This window comes from Pseudoliparis swirei, chromosome 2 (assembly GCF_029220125.1).
Source record: "Pseudoliparis swirei isolate HS2019 ecotype Mariana Trench chromosome 2, NWPU_hadal_v1, whole genome shotgun sequence".
In the NCBI taxonomy this organism is placed as follows: domain Eukaryota; kingdom Metazoa; phylum Chordata; class Actinopteri; order Perciformes; family Liparidae; genus Pseudoliparis; species Pseudoliparis swirei.
In genome coordinates, this window is record NC_079389.1 from 23,085,890 (window position 1) to 23,109,664 (window position 23,775).

At 47.1% G+C, this 23,775-nt stretch overlaps 1 protein-coding gene across 3 annotated transcripts in view; it reads left to right on the top strand.

The window, feature by feature from the left end:
- The first annotated feature begins 3,796 nt into the window (after positions 1-3,796).
- Positions 3,797-23,775, top strand: part of man1a2 (mannosidase, alpha, class 1A, member 2) — a 61,321-nt gene continuing 41,342 nt past the window's right edge. For 2 of the 3 annotated variants that reach the window (XR_008834012.1, XM_056433633.1), the window contains exons 1-5: positions 3,798-4,112; positions 5,721-6,229; positions 14,848-15,109; positions 18,920-19,016; positions 22,077-22,195. Coding sequence is in view for 2 of the 3 variants with exons in the window: in XM_056433633.1 (XP_056289608.1) it covers positions 5,913-6,229; positions 14,848-15,109; positions 18,920-19,016; positions 22,077-22,195 (795 nt within the window). In the remaining variant the exon portion in view is untranslated. Of the gene's footprint in view, positions 4,113-5,720; positions 6,230-14,847; positions 15,110-18,919; positions 19,017-22,076; positions 22,196-23,775 lie in introns of all 3 variants that reach the window. The other variant, XM_056433624.1, reaches the window with a different exon arrangement.

The following is a 23,775-nucleotide window of genomic DNA, read 5'->3' on the forward strand; positions in this document are numbered from 1 at the left end:
GGGTCAAAATGACCCGAAGGCAACACAAGGGTTAAAAGTGTTTCCCTTCTTTTTAAAGACCAAACTTCACACAGAGCTGTGTTTTCAAAGAGGCTCCTACATATACAGTGCCAGCGAGGTATTTAATATCGTGGATGATAAATTGTTTCTTCAGTGAAACATCAGATTAGTAAAAAAAAAGAAGTATATTGAGACCCCATTGGTCCTGTCATCTTTAACATTGAACAGCAGCAGAACCAGTGGCCTTGGTAACTGACTGACATTCACATATGTCACGTTAACCCTCTGGAGGCTGGGGGCATTTAATACATTTTACAAAATAAATTAAATTCACCATTTAAAGTCTTTTGCATGTGACACACCCCCACGTGTTATACATCAAACATTCCAGAACAATCTCAGCTCTGAAATGAGCCTCATTGTCCTCGCGTCGTGTTCTCTGGTTCTCTGACTGACAGGCTGCTAAATGAGCCTTACCTGTGAGATGGGAGGTCCTTTGTGATTTACTGAGTGTTCATTGGTTTTTTCCCCCCCGAAATGTTGACAGACAAACAGATTGACCAATCACGGTGAAGGTTTCGTGTGTCGCGTTCTCTCCGCGCCGCGTCCCCCGACACGTCGCCCCTCCGTTCCTCTGTGTATCAGAGGGGGAGACGGGAGGAAGGAGGAGCAGGAGGAAACCCGACTGATTCATCCACGAGTTTAAACTGATTTATGCTCCTTATTTTCGCGGAGAAATTATTGTTTAAAAAACGGAAACAGTGTCAAACCGTACTGCCGCGATTAATTGCGTTAAAATATTTTAGTGCGTTAACGGGCCAAATTAATCGCATAGATTAACGCGTTAACGCTGACAGCCCTAGTGTATATATTAGGGCTGTCAATCGATTAAAAAAATTTAACTAATTAATCGCACCTTTTGAAATTGCGATTAATTAATCGCGATTAATCGCGATTAATCGCAATTACAAGTTAAAAGTTAAAAGTTCATTCTTTTTAAAGACAAAACTTCACACAGAGCTGTGTTTTCAAAGAGGCTCCTACATATACAGTGCCAGCGAGGTATTTAATATCGTGGATGATAAATTGTTTCTTCAGTGAAACATCAGATTAGTAAAAAAAAAAGAAGTATATTGAGACCCCATTGGTCCTGTCATCTTTACCACTGAACAGCAGAACCAGTGGCCTTGGTAACTGACTGACATTCACATATGTCACGTTCACCCTCTGGAGGCTGGGGGCATTTTATACATTTTACAAAATAAAATAAATTCACCGTTTAAAGTCTTTTGCATGTGACACACCCCCACGTGTTATACATCAAACATTCCAGAACAATCTCAGCTCTGAAATGAGCCTCATTGTCCTCGCGCCGTGTCCTCTGGTTCTCTGACTGACAGGCTGCTAAATGAGCCTCACCTGTGAGGTGGGAGGTCCTTTGTGATTTACTGAGTGTTCATTGGTTTTTTTCCCCCCGAAATGTTGACAGACAAACGGATTGACCAATCACGTTGAAGGTTTCGTGTGTCGCGTTCTTTCCGCGCCGCGTCACCCGACGCGTCGCCCTCCGTTCCTCTGTGTATCAGAGGGGGAGACGGGAGGAAGGAGGAGCAGGAGGAAACCCGACTGATTCATCCACGAGTTTAAACTGATTTCTGCTCCTTATTTTCGCGGAGAAATGATTGTTTTAAAAACGGAAACAGTGTCAAACCGTACTGCCGCGGTTTAAAAAAAAAAAAAAAAAACGCGTTAATTGCGTTCAAATATTTTAGTGCGTTAACGCGGCCAAATTAATCGCATAGATTAACGCGTTAACGCTGACAGCCCTAGTATATATATATACTGTATATATATATTTTTAAACAGAATATATTTCTTTAACTTTTAGTCCCTATGATGTAAGCTCTTTAACAATAAAATTAATACATACAAATATAAATAACTAAATATATATATGTATTATTTTTTATATAAATAATACATTTAAAAATGAATAATTTTTTTACTTTTAGTCCATGGGCTTTAAGCTCGGAAACACTGGAAACATCTTCTTTAATGCAATTAGATAATATATGTTCAAACTCCAGTTGAGAGGACCCCAAAAACCAAACACAATGACATCATCGGTGATATCGCTCCTGATGGACGGAGATCCTCAAGAGCCACAGAAGACGCCATTCAACTGTTGAGTCGAGCGGCGACGTGGCTGTGCATGCACTCTCTGTTGTGTGACTTGTTGAACAGCGATTGTTTGTTTAATGGGTTTTTCTGTCCTGAACTAAACCGAAATATGACTATCAGTTTTCCTGTATGTAAGTATTTTCATTGCGGTCTTTAGAGCTCAGAGGACGACGGAAAGACATCGTGTTCTCACTTCTTCCATAAAATCTATATAAGTGTGCAAGGGGCCACTGCTGGGAAATGCTTATTAGTCTTATGAGGGCGACAAAGAACTATTTATTTCAATGCTCTCCTTGCTCCTGTTTTGCTCTTGCACCGGAAATGTTGCTGCCAAATGTCAGCCTCACTATGTTTTTGTCCTAATAAAAGCAACATAAGAAATAAACAGACAAAACAAACTCGATAGAACCCGTTAATATTTAGGCTGTTTGCTTGAAAATGTAGCAATGGATAATTATAGATTTCTTTGCCGGTTAGTTTGATGTTTATTGATCACTTGTTTACACTAGGCATGCACCACATTTCAGACATCAGTAATTCTAGTGGAGTAAAGTCAAGTTTTCTAGTATTTTCACTGGCAAGTGAACAGAATAACAATATTAGAACATTGTTCATCAGCAACAATCAATTAATATAATATATATTAATGTATTACTCACTACACTGGAGCCTTTAATTAGTGCTATTATTTAAATACTTTTTAACTATTTCTGCTTGAATAATATTCTCAATGCAGAACTAATATTTCTAACAGTATTTAGACTTTTCAACCACAACATTGAGTGGGAACATTAAGTATATTTACTAAAGTACTCTAGCCTAGCTAATCTTTTAACATTAATAATATATAGAAATAAAGCTACAAATAGAGCTGAAATAATAAGTCGATTAATCGATTGACAGAATATTATTTGGCAACTATTCGGATAATCTTATTAACAAGGTTTGGACTGAAGACCTGGGTCATTGTGATGGCGTCTCAATATTTTGAGAATATTTACAAACAAAACAATCCATGGATTGACGGAGAAAACAATCATCAGATTAATCCAGGATGAAAATTACCATTATGATGTTTACAAAATGAGCTACAACTCAAACATCAGTAAAATATAGCCTTTTATTACATTAATGCATGAGTTATGATAATGTAGGAGTCAGAAGGGACATTTTTCTTTTGCCACTTTAAATAGATTTTAATTAATTATCCTTATATTCTTTTACTTAATTAACAGGTTCAATGCAGGATTTTTTTTTCTTTTTTCGAGTATTTCTTTAAAAAAAACTGTTTTATAGCCTATATTGGTATTTTGTCAAGAGATGTGAATACTAGGGAGTGGCAACAAATTTGAGCTAATCAAGTGAAATAACGCATCGCACAGCTGTCTTCCAGTATGATATAATATTATTATTTTTACCACAAATTAAATGGGAGGAGAATTTGATCCATCGGCAAGTTGTGGCTGCAACATTTATACGGTCGCTTTATTATAAATCATTAAAAAAAACATTATTTGTTGTTGCCAACTGAAATTGTCAGACGGTCCCTAAGTCTGGCTGAGGAGTCGACGCTGGATCCAGCAGCAGCGGCAGCAGCAGTCCGCCAGTCCGCCGCTGCAGCCCGACAGAGCGGCCAGTCATCAACATCCTCCCCGCCCCTCCTCCTCCTGCTCCCTCTCCTCCTTCTTCAACGTCCGCCGGTTGCTGCTGTAACGCGATGTTGCTCGCGAGCTTCGACGGTTGAGGAAGAAAAAAAAACGGTACCCCCCTCCACCCACCCCCTTCTTTTCCACCGGAGGAGGCTTTTACAACGGTCTTTTTGGAAATCCCCCGCGGACATGAGGACGCCCGCTACGGCGACTTCTTCCAACCGGGAGGACCGGGACGCTTGACTGGGATCAGTTCTTATCCCACCCAGCGAATGAGAAAAGGTGGTGATGCGGCTCGGAAGGACCAACGTCTGTCAGTTGGTAACCAGCTAGGTAGCTTAGCTACGGAACCTAGCTAAAATAGCTAGCACTTATATATATTTATATATACACATATAATTACAGCTAAGTCTTTCTTAACCGCACGTTCGCTAAAACATCAGTGATTTGTTGGAATATTTTTTATTTTTTTTAAATACATGTTTTATTTATTAATTATTTTTTGCCGACGTTAGCTGGAGAGGTTAGCCGCTCGTTAGCACGTCGTGTCGGCTAATCGGCTCACAGACGGGCTCTGTGAGGATGAACTTGGTATTCCGTGCGGAGACATCGTAGCCCGTTGGAATACATATATATATATATATATATATATGCATGTTGCCATTAGCTGGTTCGACCTCCCCCTCTGGCTTTAATAGGACCGCTTATACTGGCGTTTAAAGGGGCTGTTTCCATCCATATTTTTCCATTAGAGCAGCCGCCGGTGTTCCGGTTTAACGGGCGACACCGTTAACCGGGGACTCTCATCCGTTGTTATCGGAGTTACCACAGCCAGCGGGAAAAAAATAGGACAGCCAACACGAGCTGTCCTCGTGAATGCGGCATTGTTTCAGTCCTATGATGTATATCAGAGGGTTTGACGCCCGATAAAAGCGTTAAACAATAAGGCATTCACGAGGACAGCTACGTGGTCGCTCCGATTTGTTCCCAACGGCTGTTGTAACTACGACAACAACGGACGCCAGTTAACGGGGTCGCCTGTTAAACCGTAACACACGTCTTCTTCTTCTTTTTTTCCTTTTGCATATGTGGTCACGTGGGGTCTCTTTCTTTCTCCTCCTCCCCAGCCGCTTGGATATTCGCTGTTCGGTTTTGGCTGTTGAGATGCAATCCGGCACCAGATAACGTTACGCGCATGCAAAGTGCACTTGGCCTGCATGTCCCTCTCCAGCAAAAAATAAAAACAGAAAGAAGAAGAAGAAGAGGAGGAGGGGAGGGGGGGGGTTGTGGTTGCCACCTAACTGCGAATTGTCATTCTAGTCGACTCCGGTGGATTGGAGGAGGATTCGCGATGTTTCTTCCTCATCTCTATAGTTCTTTGTCTCTTTTTTATTTTTTTTATTTTGCTCATCACGATCTGCGTAACCGATGGCAACACAGCTGATCACAGCTGTGTTCAGTCTGCTTCCAGGTGCGTTGCGTGGCGATGGTTTCAGAGAACATTGCACGTCGTCTCCTGACGCCGTTAGCCTCTGGAGAATATGTTCACGGCCAGAGGATTCACCGTTTGGTGTGAGGGAGATTCTGACGTATTTGTTTTTGACACGTGATTTAAATCCACTAGAAGCGCGCGAGAGGATTGTTTATGGTGTTTCAGCGATCGTTCTGGATCGTAATTCCAGGCGGTTTAGGCTGCCGGGGCGTGTTTGTGAAGAGGATGCCGGTGGTCTAGAGGAACACTGCTGCCCAGGGAGGAGGGGACGACGACTCGGGGAGGAAGAGATCAGGGGTTTTCTAAAATGGTGGCACCTGTGAGTTCTTTGTCATTCTCCCCGTCTGCATCGGACGCTAACTCTTCCCCTTTTTTATTTTTATTTCTTCCCATCCCAGGATCATCATGCCCGGTTCCCCGCCGCCCCGTCGTTCCTCCGCCGAGAGCCGAGGCCCCTTTTGGTTTCTGGACTTACCGACGCAGGAATGAGATAATTCCACGGACCAGCTCGTGCGTGCCGCTACGACGACACCTGTAGCACCTGAAACCCGCCCGCCCCTCCCCCGCCCCTTGAAGTCGACGGTCCCAACATGACGACGCCGGCTCTGCTGCCGCTGTCGGGCCGCAGGATCCCCACGCTGTCGCCGGGCGGCGCCTCCTCCTTCCCGCACCACCGGGCGACGCTGAGGCTCTCCGAGAAGTTCATCCTCCTCCTCATCCTCAGTGCCTTCATCACCTTGTGCTTCGGCGCCTTCTTCTTCCTGCCGGACAACTCCAAGCACAAGCGCTTCGACCTGGGCCTGGAGGACGTGCTCATCCCCCACATCGACTCGCCCAAAGAGGGGAAGCACGCCTCTGGACAGGTGGTCATCCACGGACAGGGAGGACACGACGAGCACAGACACAGGTGAGGAGGGGTTACAAACACACACATGTATATACACAAAGTTCTTAGCCCGTGTTTCATCACACTTGGATGTTTCCTCTGGGCCGTGGCGGCGTGTGTTGTGTGCGGCGCGGCTCTGGATACCTCCACCTCTGTGCGTCTCCATCGGGTGTGATTGTTACCTTCACATTGAAAATGCGGGAGGTTACGTTTTGATCGCTGTGTATTTATTTATTTATTTGTTTGTATGCGTGTTCCTCGCATAACTCAAAAAGTATTAAACCAAATCGCATGAAATTTGGTGGGATGATTGGTTATTATCCGGGGACCATTTGATTAGATTTTGGGATCAATCGTGTCAAAGGTCAAGGTCAAGGTCATGAAAAGGTCAACATCTTCTTTTTACCATAGCGCGGTCAATTTGTATCCAATTGGCATGCAACTAATGCCAAAATGTTCATCACTCAATGCCCAATCTTGTGATAGTGAAGGTATGCGCTCTACCGAGTGCCCGTTCTAGTTCACGATATATTTTCATCAGTGTTGTCCTCATGTCTGCCGGCTCCGGAGTGACTGCTGTCGGCCTCTGGCTCCTCCTGGAGGAAGTTGACGCTTGGTTTCCTGTCTCAGAGTCCGCTGCTCTCTGGGACTCGGGCCTCTCGCCCTGCCATCGCCTCCTCAACGCACTCCACTTCTCCTAAAGTGCATTCTGTCACGTTTACATTTCTACTTACTCGCTGTAAGCCATTAAGTCATCACCGGGGGCCGTGTTGCTATGGAAACACCACATGGCTTCAATGTGTGTACTGCCACAAGATGGGCGCTTCCTATTGGAGTGGGATATCTAGTCCTCGTACACACATGGCGTGTCTCTGATGATGTAGCGGGTGAACATCGGGCTCAGTGTGTCTGAAGGATGCCTTTAGATCTGGACACACGCATGAATCACACGCCGCTTCTGTCTGGATCATTTTGTGATGACAAGCGACTTCCCAGTGGAAGGAGACGCAGCCGGTGAGCAGCTCTCCGAGGGGGAGGAGGCTCCCGCTCCTCACAGCTGGGGACGGAAAACAGGAGAATCAGGATCCTCGTGATTCCCGTCTGTTGTCAGTCGATCCAGACGGATCCTGTCAGGGAGCTGTTGTTGTTGTTGTTGTTTACATGATGAACCGATAGCTTTGGGCTTCGAGGAGTCTCTCAGGTGGGCAGCAACAGGTGGAACAATGTCCTTTTTGAATGATGGCTCTAAATGTTTTCATCGCCCCTTTTGAGCTCAGGGATCTACTTTATGCGTTTTAATTGCAGGTTACAGCCAATATCACCTCTTTGCATTCATGACGTCAAATTCAATTAATTAGAAGTAAATCAATACGCCTCTTTAAAAAGGTTGTAATGGTGTATGTTCAGGCATGCACCGTGTATATCTCAGTACGCGTGTGTTTTATAAGTTATGGCTTGTTTAAGGGAGATAAAAGAAGAAGCAAGAGTTCAATGTTTTGAGGAGGGACAATACATAGACAACCTTTTGAGGACCACGCTAGCATCTAAAGAGATCCTTTATGAGGCTTTAGGAACCCCACAGGACCTGGTCTCTAGTCTCTGGTCTCTAGTCTCTGGTCTCTGGTCTCTAGTCTCTAGTCTCTGGTCTCTGGTCTCTGGTCTCTGGTCTCTGGTCTCTAGTCTCTGGTCTCTGGTCTCTGGTCTCTGGTCTCTAGTCTCTAGTCTCTGGTCTCTGGTCTCTAGTCTCTGGTCTCTGGTCTCTGGTCTCTGGTCTCTGGTCTCTAGTCTCTGGTCTCTGGTCTCTGGTCCACCCTGCTCATAGTCTTATGGAAGCTTTAGGCTTAGTTTATATATATATACATGTTATTGTTTTTAAACCAGATAATCTCTCAATGTGTGTGCAGTATCTGTTGGATTATTTGTGTTGCTGCTGATCGTAGCGCTCTGAGTCTGAAGTGACTCCTCAGTCTTTATTTGAGGTGGAATGAGGAGCTGTGGTTTAGTGTAACCCCCACAGAGCGTTGATCTGAACGCAGACGGCAGTCATTCCGTCACGTGGCATCTCCTAAAGGGTTAACGCCCGTCACCATGTCAGTGACCAACTGAACGTAACCGAGAGCCGGTGACTCATCGCCACGGAGGACGGGGATGGATTTCAGCCGGACTGATTAATAAGACTTATCAAGAAACGATGTTTGACGGCGATGGCTGCTGGCGTTATGGAAGTCAGGAGCGGGGCGGGAGCGTCCTCCGTCTCATTAGACGGACAACTCTGAGGGTCATTTAAAGATTGTGCAAAGCGAAACCCGACGGAGGACGACGTGATGAGTCCTGGAGAAACGACTTTTATAATGAGCCGCCGCCGGGTGGAGAAGAAGAAGAGAAACGAAATGAAGACGTTTATTGATCCCCACGGGGAAAGTCTCTCTGCGTTTGACCCGTTAAAGTTATTAAGGAGCAGTGACGCTGCTGGGGTTCAGTGCCTTGCTCAAGGGCACTTTGACATGCAACTAATGGGGAGAGCGGGGATCGACTCCCCCCCCCGCCACACCGCCTGCTGCATTAGAGCCACAGTCTTAATATGTGGGCTGGAGCTGGGAGACGCCGGCCGGCTGCTTGATTTATGATTGGCCCCTGGACAGGAAATGTGATCTGTGTTATCTTTACGAGGATCCTCTCTGAGGGAGATGGAGATGGAGCGCCACGACTCGTCTCCGTGTTGTTGTGGCCGTTATCTCGTGGTGTAATGGAGCGGTGTGGATTCCTGAGCCCCACTGAGCCCCCCAGGCCCCCTCGCGGTCCATCTATCACACAGTTAAGCCATCAGAGAGCATCAGAGAGCATCAGAAGAGGAGGAGGAAAAAGAGGGGAAGGAGGAAAAAGAGGGGGAGGAAGAAGAGGAGGAAGAAGGAAGAAGAGGAAGTAAGGAGGAGGAGGAGGATTGTCTTGTCGTTTAAAGCCACTCTAATGAGGAAGGTGATGAACTATAAAGACGAGTCTTCAGCTGCACACGAGACTCAGGACTCAGGAGGTTCTGCTCCTCCTGCTCCGGTGTTCCCGTGTCAAGAGGACATGTCAGCGGGAGGAATGTCTCACCGTGAAGAGTTCATATGAATTTGATGCAACACATAAAGAATCCCAGGCGGTGATTTAATGGGGTCTAAACTCCCAGGCGTCTGTAAGACAGCGTTCTCTGTTGGTGCCGAGTCCCAGTGGTTCTGACCCGATCACATCTGTAACAGTTAGTGTGTGATCATGTTCTGAGCAGCTACCTTTATAGAAGTCTTAATACACGAACAGTTATTATGAATCTCTGACGTGTGTGTGTGTGTGTGTGTGTGTGTGTGTCTGTGTGTGTGTGTGTGTGTGTGTGTGTGTGTGTGTGTGTGTGTGTGTGTGTGTGTGTGTGTGTGTGTGTGTGTGTGTGTGTGTGTGTGTGTGTGTGTGTGTGTGTGTGTGTGTGTGTGTGTGTGTGTGTGTGTGTGTGTGTGTGTGTGTTGCCATGGCGACATGGCGCTGCCCTCCTCGGAGCTTGTTTCCACGGCCGCAGAGAACAAATAAATAAGAAATGAAACCCGTCTCTCTCCTCGCCGCCCCGCCAGGCAGCAGACGGACGGCTGCTGCTCCTCTCCTGTTGCCATGGCAAAGGGGGCCGGCTTTAGCCGAGCGGCAGATTGCACGACACCGCAGAAGAAGAACACATTCCAGTGATGGGGGGGGGGGGGGGAGGAGTGGTCGGTGCCGGTGATGGAGTCGAGCGCTGCTGATGGTCCACAAGAGCTGAACGGAGGGGGGGGCAGCGAGGAAGGAGTACACATTGTGCGTGATCATCATGTATGACATCATCATGTATGACATCATGCAGACGGCGTACACACCCTCGGAGCTCAGCCGGCGCCCGATGGAGGAGACGCCATCGGCTCGACCTCCTCGTGCTCTGTTGACTCACTCCATTGAGGGTTATAATCACACACACACACATCTCATTTAAATGCACGTTGCTGTGGGCGCACTCGCTCAAGGAGGTGGAGGGGATGGCATCCAGGAGGAGGCGCGACACACACTGGGTCTAGACTCACTCACACACACGCGCACACACACACACACACACACACCCTCAGTGTGTTTTCCCAGAGACGTTGGTCTTGCGGCTGAGTCCTCACGGCTCCTCCCACATCTCGTCCCGCTCATCACTCAGGAGGTCGTTAACGAGCGAGCTTGTTGGGCTTCATCTGGAGGTTCTTCATCTGGAGGTTCTTCATCTGGAGGTTCTTCATCTGGAGGTTCCTCATCTGGAGGTTCTCTATCTGGAGGTTCTTCATCTGGAGGTTCTTCATCTGGAGGTTCTCCATCTGGAGGTTCTCTATCTGGAGGTTCTTCATCTGGAGGTTCTTCATCTGGAGGTTCTCTATCTGGAGGTTCTCTATCTGGAGGTTCTCCATCTGGAGGTTCTCTATCTGGAGGTTCTTCATCTGGACTCTTCTGGTTGGAGGAGAGCTCTGGGGAAGGACTCGAGGGATCCTCCTCCTCTGCTCCCTCGTCTCTCGTGTCTTGACGCCGATGCAGACGGTGTTTGAACGGAGAGTTCTGATGTCAAACGGCTCCTCTGACCTTGAGTGACCTTGCATGTTTAAATCATGTCCGTCCAGCAATCTGTGCATGTGGTTATCCAAAGGTCACGACCTCTACGTGCACGGTGATTGGTTGTTAAAGGAACAGGACTCAGACATCCATCCTCTCAGAATGACACGATTATTCTCTTCAGTTACTCATTTAACTTCTAATCATGACTCTTTCTCTCTTGATTTAGACGTTTAACTCAGAATGATGACTAATAATGTCATAAAGGGTCCGACCTCTACATGCATGATAATTACTACAGGATGGATCTAGACTGGTACTGTCATAGTCTCTGGTCTCTGGTCCACCCTGCTCATAGTCTTATGGAAGCTTTAGGCTTAGTTTATATATATATACATGTTATTGTTTTTAAACCAGATAATCTCTCAATGTGTGTGCAGTATCTGTTGGATTATTTGTGTTGCTGCTGATCGTAGCGCTCTGAGTCTGAAGTGACTCCTCAGTCTTTATTTGAGGTGGAATGAGGAGCTGTGGTTTAGTGTAACCCCCACAGAGCGTTGATCTGAACGCAGACGGCAGTCATTCCGTCACGTGGCATCTCCTAAAGGGTTAACGCCCGTCACCATGTCAGTGACCAACTGAACGTAACCGAGAGCCGGTGACTCATCGCCACGGAGGACGGGGATGGATTTCAGCCGGACTGATTAATAAGACTTATCAAGAAACGATGTTTGGCGATGGCTGCTGGCGTTATGGAAGTCAGGAAGCGGAGCGTCCTCCGTCTCATTAGACGGACAACTCTGGGTCATTTAAAGATTGTGCAAAGCGAAACCCGACGGAGGACGGCGTGATGAGTCCTGGAGAAGCGACTTTTATAATGAGCCGCGGGTGGAGAAGAAGAGAAACGAAATGAAGACGTTTATTGATCCCACGGGAAAGTCTCTGCGTTTGACCCGTTAAAGTTATTAAGGAGCAGTGACGCTGCTGGGGTTCAGTGCCTTGCTCAAGGGCACTTTGACATGCAACTAATGGAGAGCGGGATCGACTCCCCCCCACACACCGCCTGCTGCATTAGAGCCACAGTCTTAATATGTGGGCTGGAGCTGGGAGACGCCGGCTGCTTGATTTATGATTGGCCCTGGACAGGAAATGTGATCTGTGTTATCTTTACGAGGATCCTCTGAGGGAGATGGAGATGGAGCGCCACGACTCGTCTCCGTGTTGTTGTGGCCGTTATCTCGTGGTGTAATGGAGCGGTGTGGATTCCTGAGCCCCACTGAGCCCCCCAGGCCCCCTCGCGGTCCATCTATCACACAGTTAAGCCATCAGAGAGCATCAGAGAGCATCAGAAGAGGAGGAGGAAAAAGAGGAAGGAGGAAAAAGGGGGAGGAAGAGGAAAAGAAGGAAGAAGAAGTAAGTAGGAGGAGGAGGATTGTCTTGTCGTTTAAAGCCACTCTAATGAGGAAGGTGATGAACTATAAAGACGAGTCTTCAGCTGCACACGAGACTCAGGACTCAGGAGGTTCTGCTCCTCCTGCTCCGTTCCGTGTCAAGAGGACATGTCAGCGGGAGGAATGTCTCACCGTGAAGAGTTCATATGAATTTGATGCAACACATAAAGAATCCCAGGCGGTGATTTAATGGGGTCTAAACTCCCAGGCGTCTGTAAGACAGCGTTCTCTGTTGGTGCCGAGTCCCAGTGGTTCTGACCCGATCACATCTGTAACAGTTAGTGTGATCATGTTCTGAGCAGCTACCTTTATAGAAGTCTTAATACACGAACAGTTATTATGAATCTCTGACGTGTGTGTGTGTGTGTGTGTGTGTGTGTGTGTGTGTGTGTGTGTGTGTGTGTGTGTGTGTGTGTGTGTGTGTGTGTGTGTGTGTGTGTGTGTGTGTGTGTGTGTGTGTGTGTGTGTGTGTGTGTGTGTGTGTGTGTGTGTGTGTGTGCGACATGGCGCTGCTCCTCGGAGCTTGTTTCCACGGCCGCAGAGAACAAATAAATAAGAAATGAAACCGTCTCTCTCCTCCTCGCCGCCAGGCAGCAGACGGACGGCTGCTGCTCCTCTCCTGTTGCCATGGCAAATGGGGCCGGCTTTAGCCGAAGGCAGATTGCGACACCGCAGAAGAAGAACACATTCCAGTGATGGGGAGGAGGGTCGGTGCCGGTGATGGAGTCGAGCGCTGCTGATGGTCCACAAGAGCTGAACGGAGGGGGGGGCAGCGAGGAAGGAGTACACATTGTGCGTGATCATCATGTATGACATCATCATGTATGACATCATGCAGACGGCGTACACACCCTCGGAGCTCAGCCGGCGCCCGATGGAGGAGACGCCATCGGCTCGACCTCCTCGTGCTCTGTTGACTCACTCCATTGAGGGTTATAATCACACACACACACATCTCATTTAAATGCACGTTGCTGTGGGCGCACTCGCTCAAGGAGGTGGAGGGGATGGCATCCAGGAGGAGGCGCGACACACACTGGGTCTAGACTCACTCACACACACGCGCACACACACACACACACACACACCCTCAGTGTGTTTTCCCAGAGACGTTGGTCTTGCGGCTGAGTCCTCACGGCTCCTCCCACATCTCGTCCCGCTCATCACTCAGGAGGTCGTTAACGAGCGAGCTTGTTGGGCTTCATCTGGAGGTTCTTCATCTGGAGGTTCTTCATCTGGAGGTTCTTCATCTGGAGGTTCCTCATCTGGAGGTTCTCTATCTGGAGGTTCTTCATCTGGAGGTTCTTCATCTGGAGGTTCTCCATCTGGAGTTCTCTATCTGGAGGTTCTTCATCTGGAGGTTCTTCATCTGGAGGTTCTCTATCTGGAGGTTCTCTATCTGGAGGTTCTCCATCTGGAGGTTCTCTATCTGGAGGTTCTTCATCTGGACTCTTCTGGTTGGAGGAGAGCTCTGGGGAAGGACTCGAGGGATCCTCCTCCTCTGCTCCCTCGTCTCTCGTGTCTTGACGCCGATGCAGACGGTGTTTGAACGGAGAGTTCTGATGTCAAACGGCTCCTCTGACCTTGAGTGACCTTGCATGTTTAAATCATGTCCGTCCAGCAATCTGTGCATGTGGTTATCCAAAGGTCACGACCTCTACGTGCACGGTGATTGGTTGTTAAAGGAACAGGACTCAGACATCCATCCTCTCAGAATGACACGATTATTCTCTTCAGTTACTCATTTAACTTCTAATCATGACTCTTTCTCTCTTGATTTAGACGTTTAACTCAGAATGATGACTAATAATGTCATAAAGGGTCCGACCTCTACATGCATGATAATTACTACAGGATGGATTCATCTCAAAATCACATAACTCAGAATTATGACTCTTTATCTCATGATTTAGACTTTTAAATAATAATTATGACGAATAATGTATAAAGGTTATGACCTGCATGCATAATAATACGTTTTTAAAGGTGCAGGACTCATAGATTCATCATCTCAGAATGACGGAACTCATAATTTTGACTATTGATCTCATTATTTAGACTTTTAAATCATAATTATGACTATTGATCACTTGATTATGATAGTAAAGTAATAACGGGTAGGACCTGTGTGTGCATGAGGACTAGTTAAAGGTGCTGTTTGTTTTTCCTTCCTGACCCACAAGGAGGATTTTGGTTGCTATGGAAACGCCAGGAAGAAAACCAGGATGTCTATTAAAAAAGACTTTGAACCTCACAACGTTGTGTGTGTGTGTGTGTGTGTGTGTGTGTGTGTGTGTGTGTGTGTGTGTGTGTGTGTGTGTGTGTGTGTGTGTGTGTGTGTGTGTGTGTGTGTGTGTGTGTGTGTGTGTGTGTGTGTGTGTGTGTGTGTGTGTGTGTGTGTGTGTGTGTGTGTGTGTGTGTGTGTGTGTGTGTGGCTTCACGTTTCCTCCTCGCCCAACACTTTATTTACGCCTCTTGAAGAAGGTTATTGTTCTATTTTCATCTCCAACACAACGTGCCATGTCTGCTGTCAGAGCAGATTAGCAATGTATTGTACGAAAGAGACCATGACCAGGAGCTTAATAACCCCCCCCCCCCCACCCACAGGGAGGAGGAGGAGAGCCTGCGGAACAAGATCCGGGCGGACCACGAGCGAGCGCTGCAGGAGGCCAAGGAGAAGCTCCGGAAGTCCCGCGAGGAGCTGCAGGCGGAGATCCAGACGGAGAAGAACAAAGTACTGCAGGAGCTGAAGAGGAAGGAGGCGGAGCCTAAGCCGCTGCCCCCCGTGCCCCTGCCCAAGATGGTGGGGGTCAGCGACGGCGAGCCGCCGGAGCCCGACGCCAAGGAGAAGCGGGACAAGATCAGAGAGGTGAGAGGACTCATTTACCCAGCATGCATCGGGGCAGGAAGGGGAAGTAGAAGCTCGGTTCTACTGCACACTGCACTAAAGATGGAGCTGGTTCTTCAGATGTATTAGTGTGGGTCCCTCCATGATGACGTGATAAGGACCACCTCCTCTAGACCTTTTAAATCTTTGAACTACCGGGAAGACAAATATCTGATTTTTAAACAATCAATATTGCATGTTGATGTGTGGGAGGTTTATTTATTTATTTATAATTTGTTCCATCATTTTAGCTAAACGGTGTAGCTGTTATTTAACGAGAGAAATTATGAGATAGAAAGTAGGAGGGAAAAAAAGTATAGATTATGAGAAAGTATAAATTATTAAATAAATGGTGATAATTATGATATAAAAAGTCACGTGGGAAAAAAAGTATAAATTAGAAAATACAATTATAAATTATTAAATAAATAGCAATAATTCTGATATAAAAATTCACGTGAAAAGAAAAGGATAAATAAGGGAAACAATAATAATAATTTAATAAAAGAGTTAATAAGATAAAAAGTCACGTGAAAAAAAGTACATTAGGAAAAAAGTGATAATGATGAGATAAATAGTCTTTGCTTTTTTAATGAGAAAATGCCAGAAAATTACCTTGTGTCACCTTGAACTCCTTCAGAGAAAAGTCTCAAAGAATCAAAGCAAAACCAGGATACGGTTTAACGTGAACACAGGAACGATTAAAACACTCGCAGCGCGAGAGCGTTTATGAGACTTTAAAACCTTTAAACTACCGTTGAGCTTTTATCAAGAAATGCCGGAAAATGACCTCGTGACCTCAGTTCTTCTCCCAGAGAAATTAACAGAACGATTTGAGACACTCGCAGCGTGAGAGCGTCCTCTTGTGTTTAAATAGTTTTAATTGTGTGTTTGGGAAGTCGTGGACTAGATGAACGAGAGATGATCCGGCATGAGTCGTGTTTATTCCTCTCAACGACACGTCGTATACCTGAAGCGTTCCTTTGATGTGAAGAGAGCCGTGTGGAGCCGGGTGGAGACATTCTGGGACTCTGGGTTCTGGCCGTCAGTCCAGCGGGCTCACATCAACGATGGCATCCCACAATGCACTGGGGCGAGAACCTGTAGCCCTGGGGTTAGTGTTGGCTGATACTTGATCCCTGTGTGTGTGAGAATGCAGGACCCCTTCAGGCTCCAGGGGGAACGCAGGAATCTACGGGATCTAGTCTCCTAACCTACTTTCAGGCTTTTGGATCCCGAGGCGGAAAAAAACCGAAGAACCGTCTCGTCTCGGCCCGTCGCTCAATTGAGGGAGTGAGAGAGAGAGAGGGAGAGAGAGGGGGAGAGAGAGGGAGAGAGAGAGAGACTCGATGGCCAAAGCTCTTTAAGTGGTTTCCAACGACGACGTGGACGATCTGCAGGGAGGAGCCTCTCCTCCTTCACTCTCTTTCCTTTTGTCCTCCATCATTCTCTCTCTCTCTTCTTGGCTTATGGCAGATGGCCTTGTGTGTGTGTGTGTGTGTGTGTGTGTGTGTGTCCTCCTCCGGGGCAGCGAGCTCAGCTTTCATCCTCCTGCTCTCCGTCTCCTTTTTATTCTCCTCTCTCTCTCTCCTGCTTTGTCTCCTATCTCTCCATCTCACCCTTTCTCTCCTTTTAGCTGGATTTTTATCTTATCACTCTTTTTTTGTGTATCTTTCCTCCTCCTCCTCCTCCTCTCTCTCTGCAGTCTCTTCCAGCTCATGAAAGCATCTGTTCTTTCTTTCTGTTTTGATTTGAGTGGAGCAATCACCACGACAACACAAAAGGGGGAGGAGTCACACAGCTCTGTGTGGTTTGTGTTTCCCCGTGGCCGTGGCGCCGCATCAGGCGTCTCGTGGGCGACGTTCATGCTTATCGTTTAACAGATCTAAAGAGAGAGAAAGGGGGAGAGAGGGAGGGAGGGGGGAGAGAGAGGGGGGGGAGAGAGAGGAGAGCGAGGGGGGAGAGAGAGAGGGGGGGAGAGAGAGAGAGAGAGGGGGAGAAGGATTGAGGGGGAGAGAGGGAAAAGAGAGGGAGGGAGATGGAGAGAGAGGGGGGGGGAGGGAGATGGAGAGAGAGGGGGGGGGAGAAGGAGTGATGGAGAGAGGGGGGAGGTGTTTTCCTCTAAAGGAGAGGAGGAAGGTAAAGAGGATCAAACTCTTCAGAGATGTCATGGATCCTGAAGTCGGTCCAGACGAGGAGGATGTCCTCTCATCGTCACATGGCAGTGGGCTGGTATCGGAGCGTTGCTATGACAACATGTATCGAATAGTTTCCTGGACAACACCGAGACACGTAATGAATCTTCTCTGAAGGTTTAACTCCTTCTCCTCCTGCTGGAAGAAAGAGAGCGGAGACCACGGTCCGGTTCCTCCATCTGTGATCTCGGCTTGTGGCTCGGGGTTTCCCCTCCTCCGTCCCGATGGAAGTGGTTTCATATCTCCACATATTCTCTCATTTATTTAACAACTTTTGTGCAAAATCCTGATGTTTTTGGACATGTTTTAGTGTGCGTGTGCTTGTTATCGGCTTCTACCCATTCATCACAATAATAACAATGATTTCATACTTAATTACCAACCAGCCCTTTTAATTACTACGCGCAATTTAGAACAGCAAGAAACCCGTTTAATCCCCCTGAGAACTACACGTGTCACGGAACTAGAGACTCGTTTATTTGTTTCACTTGAAAATAAATAATGCGTGCGTGCGTGCGTGCGTGCGTGCGTGCGTGCGTGCGTGCGTGCGTGCGTGCGTGCGTGCGTGCGTGCGTGCGTGCGTGCGTGCGTGCGTGCGTGCGTGCGTGCGTGCGTGCGTGCGTGCGTGCGTGCGTGCGTGCGTGCGTGCGTGCGTGCGTGCGTGCGTGCGTGCGTGCGTGCGTGCGTGCGTGCGCGTGCGTGCGTGCGTGCGTGCGTGCGTCCGCGCGTGCGTGCGTGCGTGCGTGCGTGCGTGCGTGCGTGCGTGCGTGCGTGCGTGCGTGCGTGCGTGCGCGTGCGTGCGTGCGTGCGTGCGTGCGTGCGTGCGTGCGTGCGTGCGTGCGTGCGTGCGTGCGTGCGTGCGTGCGTGCGTGCGTGCGTGCGTGCGTGCGTGCGTGCGTGCGTGCGTGCGTGCGTGCTCTTTATTAGCCTTGCAGGAGTCGAGGCTCCTCATCCTCACTCGGTGGTTAGCGACACGCTGGCAGGAAGGGAAACAGGCAAAGCAGGGTCAGCTACTTCCTGGTGTGTGTCTGCGGTTCTTTTGGGGTCATGACCTCCCTCCAGCCTAACCCTCCAGCGAGTGTCTGTATTCTTCGCCCGTAACATCTGTTGTTCAGTCGTTCCTCCGGTTGGACGTGAAGGACGTGTCGCGGTTCTTTGATGAATTGATTGGTTGATCCGCCCCGAGGTTTCATCCTGAAAGAATCAACGACCTCATCAAAGTCAAATGTTTTCTACTCGTCATGACGCCGCTGGCTGAAGGTCCTTTGAGGTCCTTTGTGGGCGGAGAGATGAAGACTCGTACATTTCACGTACCATGTTCGTCCATTGATTGGTTGTCGGTGATTAGGTCTGCAAAAAGGGGGCGGGGCTTTGCCTCTGGTTTATTTGGCAAGAATCGCCCATCAGCTTCCGTTAACCGTGATGATGAATGATGTGTTTTTGTTCTGCAGTCTATGTTTCTGTTCCTCAACATTATACCAAAAATGTAAATCTTGAGTCGTATTTAGACGCCATCATCCAGCCGTCTCCCCTGAGCCGCCGTCCGCTGCGTGGCTCCGCCCCTTCTCACGTGTCCTCTCGTGTTCCCCCTCCCCAGATGATGAAGCACGCCTGGGACAGCTACCGGCAGTACAGCTGGGGCCACAACGAGCTGAAGCCGCTCGCCAAGAAAGGACATTCCACCAACATCTTTGGTAAGCCCCTCCCACTGGCACACACACACACACACACACACACACACACACACGCTGGAGAGCAAACCCTTTGACAGGCGTCCGGTCATCGGGGCGTTCCTGTGTGGAGAGAGAGGAGCGTTGCCGGGGGCGGCGCTGTGTTTCCCAGAGAGGTCAGCCAGTGAAGTCTCTTCATCATCGTGTGTTTCTTCATCTCTTCTCGGCCTCATCACCTTCCTCTGTTGTTCGGCGAGTCTTCCTCGGTGCTCGTCGAGCTCTTACAGACATCCACAGTCTCTAATATTAATAAACACATTTCGTTGTGAGCAAAAGCTGCTTAGTCGTGAGATTTAAATCACTCTGACGGTCTGTTATATATGGAACCCGACTGCTATATATATATTTATATATAAATATTTATATATATATATATCCAAGTTTTGGAAAAGTCATGGAAATTTGTTATCATCACATGTTCATTTAAGCCGGTGTACGCTCTCAATATGCAACATTTTCAAAATGTTTCATGTTTATACCGAGATTTCAGTTTGGTCTTGGACATTTGGTTTACAATCGTGGAAAAGTCCTGGATATCCATTGGTCAACATGTGTCGGAGCCCTGCTGTGTGTGTTGAGGGGAGCCAGCGCCACGCTCACTTCCTGTTGGCCGTCGCCCTGCAGACCCACTGCAGGGGAAGTGTTTGTTTCTGATGAAACGTGGAGACGCAGCTTCACCTCTGGATCTATCCCTGGCCTCACAGCGGGGGGGCAGGAACACAGCGGCTCTTCTCATTGCTGTTCTCGGGTCGTGAACATCATCAATATATTATATATATAATATTCTGATCTGCTGGTGCAACACTCAGAAAACGCCCCGCCGTGGACACCAGTGTCGAGCTCTGTGAACGTGCTTTCGTGTCTTTGTTCTGGGTGTTTACCGACAATAGGCTCCTCCCATTTTCAGAGTCGCAGTAGTTAAAGCGAGAAGAATGCGAGCGTGAATCACCTGCGCCTCCAACAGGTGTTGGATGGTGTACATTCTGGTCATGAACGAATCATGTAAGTCATCTATGGAGCAGAAACATGAACATGTGTTTGTTTTTATGGGTTTGATATAATTGTGGAATACTTAGATTGGACTAAACAACACTATATAATAATGATGTACAAATTGCAATCATCATTATTTTACTGACCAAGAAAAGACAGGAGGAGGAGGAGGAGGCATAGTCATGTGCCGATCCATATGCCGATCCATATCGGCCGATATTCCCATTATCGGTTTTGATCGGCGTTCTCAAAACGATCGATCAGATGACGTAACATCTGTGAGAATTATCAGACGTTTCAATCGCCGCGCATCGCAAAGGAGACGATGCGCCCGGCGAGGGCCGCAGAGTGAGAGGTCAGAGGTCAGAGGGGATCCTCACCACCGAGCGGCGTCCCCGTCCCCCGAGTTGAATCTCTGGGTCGACTCAGCCGACTCTCACATGTCTGAGCCTCTATAGACTGATGCTCACGCTAAACGCATTCCATCGGGAGCAAAGAGGGTTTTGATAAAGTTAGCGGAAGGATTCACATGACAACATCCGGTTTTGCAAAGTTAGCGGAAAGAACCACGTGAAACAACATCCGTTTTTCAAAATAAGATGTCGACAAATCATACACTAGCATATAAAAGTAAACAATGAACTGATTTTGTATCTTTAGAGATCGTTTCTGAGATTTAGCTTAAATTATGCTAACATTAAAACATTTTTACTGTACCAAGGAAGAGTTTATAAAAATAAGTCAGACTTTTGTATGTTAAACAAAGTCCTGTAAATAGATTTCCCCAAGAGTTCCAGGAAATGAATGATGCAGATGTGTTCCATACATATCTGAAATCCCCTACAATAGCAATCAAACAATTTTAATGTATCAATTAGGACATTTTTCAAAGTAAAAGTCCTAAATGTTTAAAGAAATCTGTAATTTCTTTAATGAATGAATGAATGATCTTTATTTGTCATTGTGCAAAGGAACAACGAAATTTAGATGCAATCCCAAGGTGCTAATAGGACAATAGACAATATAAAAACAACAAGACAATATAAACAAGACAATATAAAAACCAGAATGAATCATAAATAGACATAGGGGAACTATACATAAGTATAAATGAGATCTATGGATGTAAATATAAATATAAAAATAAGTATAATAAACTACGTATGTAAACTAGGCATATTTCTTAGTGTAAACCTAAGTTTTTTTATTGCACGATTCCTCATATTGAACGGGGATGCGACTAATGTTTGAGGTGCTTTATATATGTATTTCATCATAGTCCTAGGCAATAATGCTACACAATAAATAGAATGCTTCAATCGACACCGTGATCGGTGATCGGTATTATCGGATCGGCAGATACTGATTCCAGTGATCGGTGATCGGCACCAAAAACCTGATCGGTGCATCTCTAATTATTGGGATGAAGTTCTGCTTCAGCCACCAACGGAGGACTGGAGGTCTTTTAATTTTCCCAAGTGCCTTCTCCAGACTTTATTTGTCTTTCAGGGACTTTTATTGGATCTGTTTCAGTCGATTGAATCGCCGGCACTCGGCCTGTTGCTGCGTTATTGGTTTCCCCTGCAGCTCGTCGTCTGATGGCTTTGATCTGCAAGTGGAGAACTCTCTTCTCTCTTCCCTCTTCCCTCTTCTCTCTTCCCTCTTCCCTCTTCTCTCTTCCCTCTTCTCTCTTCCCTCTTCCCTTTTCTCTCTCTCTCTCGGTGAACGAGCACCAGAGACTCGGCCTCGGGCGTCTGGATGCTGGAGCACACGGTCATCACTTTGGTTTTTCTGCATCGTTCTGCGGATGGAGACGAGTCGTTTCCATAGATACGGCTCGGATACGGACAAATAGGCTGGATGTTTTGTCGGCGTTACACAACAACAACAACGTGTCACCTGCTATTGGCTCCCTTTACCCAAATGACTCTCTCCCTCCATCCTAAATCTCTCTCTCATGGAGCAGGGTCTGCGTGAGGGCGGGGCTACCCGGTGAGTGACACCTGGGGCTCACTTCCTGTGTGTTTGCAGGTAACTCCCAGCTGGGCGCCACCATCGTGGACGCCCTGGACACGCTGTACATCATGGGCCTGCACGCCGAGTTCAAGGACGGCCAGGAGTGGATCGAGCAGAACCTGGACTTCGGAGTGGTGGGTACCTGAACCTCTCTCACACACACACACACACACACACACCTTTGGTGACCCGCCCCCTGCTGTGAAAACACGCTTGGAGGAAGTCACCTGATGGTCGTGTGTCCGATGGCGTGATGAAGAACGAAGACGAGTCTCCTTGACTTGACTTCCATCTGAACGCTGCTCCATCACCACTGACCTGGTTGTCTTCTTCCTCTCCTTCTCCTCCTCCTCCTCGTCCTTGAGGGGTGGTTCTTTATGAAAATACTTTTAAAGGAGACGTACACACATGACGTCAGTGGGGCCGAGACGCATCCTGTGATGTTTCATCTGTCCAGCAGAGGTCGCTGTGTTTAGTAAGGAGAGGAGGTTTATTAAGGAGAGGAGGAGGAGGAGGAGAGGAGGAAGATTATTAAGGAGAGGAGGGGGGGGAAATGAGGAAGAGGAGAGGACCCGAGGAGGAGTTTTATTAAGGAGAGGAGGAGGGGGGAATGAGGAGGAGGAGAGAGGAGGGGCTTAACAAGAGGAGGAGGAGGAGAGAGGAAGAAGAGGGAGTAGGAGGAAGAGATTGGAGGAGGAGGAAGAGAAGGGAGGAGGAGGAAGAGAAGGAGGAGGGAGGAGGAGGGACAGAAAGAGGAGTGAGAAGGAGGAGGGGACGAGAGATGAATGAACGCCGGTCGTCACGGAGATGCTTCCGGCTCCATTGACCTCGTCCAATCACAGAGGAGCACGGCCCCCAGTCTCACACGGAGGCACAAACATGCTGACGTTTGTTTTCACAACAGTCCTTCAAAGCGTTCGCCACATTACACACACAGGCACACACACACACACACACACACACACATATTATTCAAATGTATTCTACGCAGGCCAAGAGGTCTTTAGAGTCACATGACGTCCAGCCGAGCCCTGAAGGCCCCCTGCCCTCCTCCAGGAGCTGTAAGGGATGTGATATCTGAGTCGAGTGGAGCGTCTCCCCGCGTAAAGCATCTGTGGTTGTTTGTTGACGCCGTCCGTCAGAAGGCTTCGTGTTGCCGTGCAGTTCACCCCAATGAGTGACGAGTCAGTCGTAATAATAATAATGCATGATGACTCTCTTTCATGACCTGTTGTCCCAGGGGGAGGGGCCATCGCTGGCAGGATAACATAAATATAGTAAAAGCACGATGCAAAGGTCAAATTAAGCCCTGGTGAAAGTCTGACAGGCGAAACTATAAAACCAAACAAATTAAGAAATGAAATAAAAGAAACGGTAATAATAATAATAATAACCTTGATAACAATAGAGCTGTGGAGCAGTAAAATGACAACGTCGCATAAAAGAGATTACCTCGTCTCTAAACATTACTTCATATACTTCAATTATATAAAATAAATCCTAAAACAATTATATATAATAAATTATAAAACAATTATATATAATACATTGTTAAACAATTATATATAATGAATTATAAAACAATTATTTATAATAAATTATAAAACAATTATATATAATACATTTATAAACAATTATATATAATAAATTATAAAAATTATATATAATAATTATAACAATTATATATATTAAATTATAAAACAATTGTATATAA